This window comes from Echinops telfairi, unplaced genomic scaffold, assembly GCF_000313985.2.
Source record: "Echinops telfairi isolate 266 unplaced genomic scaffold, ASM31398v2 ScPeMD7_60;HRSCAF=208, whole genome shotgun sequence".
Lineage (NCBI taxonomy): Eukaryota > Metazoa > Chordata > Mammalia > Afrosoricida > Tenrecidae > Echinops > Echinops telfairi.
This window is the reverse complement of record NW_022103958.1, coordinates 335,043-339,083: the sequence shown is the minus strand read 5'-3', so window position 1 is coordinate 339,083 and position 4,041 is coordinate 335,043. Positions and strand designations below refer to the sequence as shown.

General features: G+C 37.7%; 1 protein-coding gene across 1 annotated transcript; it reads right to left on the bottom strand.

Annotated features, from left to right (window-relative positions):
* Positions 1–1,015: 1,015 nt before the first annotated feature.
* Positions 1,016–1,519, bottom strand: LOC101643624 (olfactory receptor 8K5-like). The gene has a single exon (XM_030885875.1). It carries the CDS (start codon positions 1,517–1,519, stop codon positions 1,016–1,018), a length of 504 nt encoding a protein of 167 aa, XP_030741735.1.
* Positions 1,520–4,041: the final 2,522 nt, after the last annotated feature.

The window sequence follows — 4,041 nt, the reverse complement described above, 5'->3', positions numbered from 1 at the left end:
TGCATGTGAAACTTGGACACTGCATAAGGAAGACAGAAGAAGAGTTCATGCATTTGAATTGTGGTGCTGGAAAAGAATATTGAAAGTACCATGGACTGCAAAAAGGACAAATCCATCAATCTTGCAGAAGTAGGACCAGAGTGCTCCTTCGCAGCAAGAAGGTCAACACTTTGTCCTTCATTCTTCGGACATATATCAGGAGAGACTAATCCCTGGAGAAGGACGTCATGCTTTCTAAGGTATAGGGGTGGCAAAAAAGAGGAAGGCTCTCAAAGAGATAGACTGACCCCGTGACTGCACCAATGGCCTTGGGAATGGAAATGATTGTGAGGATGACGCAGGATCATGCAGAGTTTCATTTCCTTGTGCATCGGGTCACTATGGGTCAGAACCAACTGAATAGCATCTAACAACAACATATTAAAATATACTACTTTATGTATTTACTTCATTGTGGATCACCAGGATTTTTGGTCCAAAATTGTACACACAAAAAATCATCCATGGTGTGTACAAAAATACGTTGACTGCATTGTAATTTAGGTTCAGAGTGTACAATCAAAATACAATTCAGAAGATCCTTTACAGTAGTAGCACTGACATACTTTAATATGTAATTTCAAACTACGGTATCTAATAAACATTTGAGTGGACAATTATGAGCTCCCATGGAATCACTTACAGTTTCACTGAGTTACAAACAAGAAATCATGCGCAGGACATGATATTTAATTTAAGGTGAAAATATGAATGTAAATGAGTAAAAAGGAAACAGTTAGATGGATATGTGCTTTATCATTGTCTGTCCTATTCTTCTGTGATTACATGCTGTTGAGATGGGCTCATAATGATCCTATACTGGAGAAAACACAATTATATCGACTAGAAATATGATCACCATTAAACAGCAGATACCTATTTCATAACTTATTTGAGTAATATACTACATTAAATACAAAATGTACAGGGGTTCTTAAAGATCCTGTAGAAGGCATTTTTTTATATCTTTGTTTCTTTAGCTGCAAACGAAGGGGTTAAGCATAGGGATGACTAATGTGTAAAACACAGAGGTAATTTTGTCAGTGCTGAAAGGATGAGCAGATTCAGGCTGCACATACATGAACAATAGAGACCCATAGAACACTACCACCACTGTCAAGTGAGAACCACATGTAGAGAAAGCTTTTTTCCTTCCTTCAGCAGAATTCATTCGAAATATGGTCATCAAGATCATCATGTAGGACACAAGGACTGTCAGGAGGGAGGACATCAAATTAAACGATGCGAATGATATGATCATCAATTCAATTTGCCGTGCATTTGAGCAGAGCAAGGGTATTAAAGGGACATTATCACAGAAGAAGTCACTGACGACATTAGAACTGCAGAAAGTAGATGTAAAAATCTTACTGGTGAGCAAAATAGACTGGAATGTACAGAAGAGGTATGGAATGCCTATAAGTACATGGCACAGTGTCTGCGACATGATCACAGTATAGAGGGTTACAGATGGCCACATAATGGTCATAACCCATGACTGCTAGAATGTAGAGTTCAGTGATAATGAATAAAACGTAGAAAGCCATCTCTATGGCACATTCATAATAGAAAATAGTATTTCAATCCAAAATGAAATTGACTAGCATTTTAGGATAAATAACAGTAGAGTTACCAAGATCAATGACAGCCAGGTGTCTGATAAAAAAATACATTGGTGTATGTAGGCGGGAGTCCACCTTGGTCAAGATGATCATGTCCAGGTTGCCCACAACTGTGATCAGGTAGATGATGAGGAAAATACCAAAGAGTGGGAGATGCAATTCATGTCTCTGTGTTACTCCTATGAGAATGAATTCAGTCGGCACTGTTAGATTCTGTTGGCCTATTTAGTCCAACCATGTGTTCTGGGAAGAAACAGTAATATTTGGTCTTAGCTTTCACATGGCATTTGCTAAACAAATTAAAATATATTTAGACTCCATGAAGATTATTTTTAATACTAAAATATATACAATGATTATCACATCTAATGCTAACTAAAATGAACTATAGAATTATACTACCACCAAAATTGGAGGAACCATATGGAACCATATAAAACACAAGTATACCATAAGTTCAGTATGAGTTTGAGCATACATCTATTTTAATATGACATTATTGTTAATAAAGAGATGCTAGACTTAATCTCCACAAGACCATCACAATTTCTTTAGAGTATTTCCTATTTTGCTGTCAAAATCATGTGGAAAATGAATGGTGCTAAAGAGACAGGCAGACATAATGTGAAACTAAGTAATATTAATTGAGGGGGTTGTCTCACTTCCTGGAAAACATCCGTGAGGAGAAGTCACCTGGGCTTACCCTGATGGAGCCCTGGGTACCAGAGCAGCCCCATGGAGACCCCGGCTAACCCTGAGATGCCTATATGCTCACTGATTCTGCTTTCCTCCTGCACTCATGTCCTTGCATATGTTTTGTGAGATTAATTGAAAGGCAGAGAGATAAATGGCTCCGTGAGGTCTGGTTCTCAGATCTCTTGCTCTCTGCTGATCACACCAGGGTGCAGCTACGTTAGCCAGTTCTCTACCTCAACCAGCAAGGCTCACTTGCTGCAAGTCCCTGAGGAGGAGCCACATGGACATACACTGATGCAGCCCTGGGTGCGGGAGCAGCCACTTGGAGACCCCTGCCAGAGCTGAGATGCTTACACGCTCACTGATTCAGCATTCCTCTTGTACTCAGCATCATAGTGTGTTTTGTGAGTTTGAGGACGACTTTGTAGGTCTATGTCGGACATATGGGCTAATGTCAGACTTATGGGCTTGGACTGGACTGGGTTGGGATGCTCAATGTACAATTACCCTTTATATAAAACCCTCTTATAAAATATGAGTGTTTATGAACTTTGTTTCTAGTCTACCCAGACTTACACAGATGGGTTAGGAAAGTTGGAATGAAAGTGAGAAATACAGGGAGAAAGTAGAATAAGTGAAGTCACTTTTTGGCGGTTGCCAAAAGTGAAACCATGGGATGAAACCAAATGTATATTAAAGGTTAAATGGGATATTGGCCTGCAATGTAAACTCTCACCAATTTCCCAAATATTGAACAACTAGATGCATGATGATTTCTCCTATGGATATACATGAATGTAATTAAAATTCAATTTAAAGACTAGATCCACTATTAATTTCAATAATCATTAATTGAGTGACTAAAGGTAAATTACATTGTTTTCCCTGAGCTCTGTGTACTCTGAATAGACATGTATGGGTTACATGAGACATATATAAAACCTTGTTTGTTAGATATTTATTAAAAATGTATCATTCAAATAATGACTAAAAACTATACATAGCAATAATATGTCATCATGACTTTGCAAACCTTTTCATTTTACTGGTATTGTCCTGGAATTTTTCTTTTTTCTTTTCTGATGTAACATTCATCATTGACTGTAAATGTGTTCTTTACATCACGTATGTCTCCATGGGACTGCACATATAATTTATTTTGTTTTCTTCCTTCCCTTCAAATTCTGTTCCAATGGGAATATGATGGGTGTCCAAGATAATTAGTAGGCACATCGGGCACGTTTAAAAGTCTCTCAGATAATTTTATATAATCAGCAAATTGCAAAATACTTCCTCAGAGAACATCACAACGGAGAACAGCCATAAATTCTTGCTACCAAAGAAAAAGAAGCAATACTTGAGGAGAAGAAAATCCATTTTCTTTTTTCAAGGAGGACTGGTTAGAATTGTCTTCATTCTGATGGTCAACAGGATCCTGGTAATTTCCCATAACTTATGGCATTTCTGTGTAGAATCATTCCTAACAAATTCCTTCAGGTATCTATTTTATTGAATGGGGTTCCCTGTGTGGTTACGGTGTTTTCAGGACATTCGTTTCATTATTTGAGCATTTGAGCATGTCCCCAAATCTATTTGATTTGTGTAAGTTGTGTGTGGCATGTGGATACTACAAGTAAAGAAAGAGTGGATAATGTAGGATAACCTAATCACTAATATCACTCAA

Bases quoted from the DNA above. Each gene is read 5' to 3' on its own strand.
- LOC101643624 (XM_030885875.1), bottom strand. From the start codon at position 1,519: ATGTGGCCATCTGTAACCCTCTATACTGTGATCATGTCGCAGACACTG.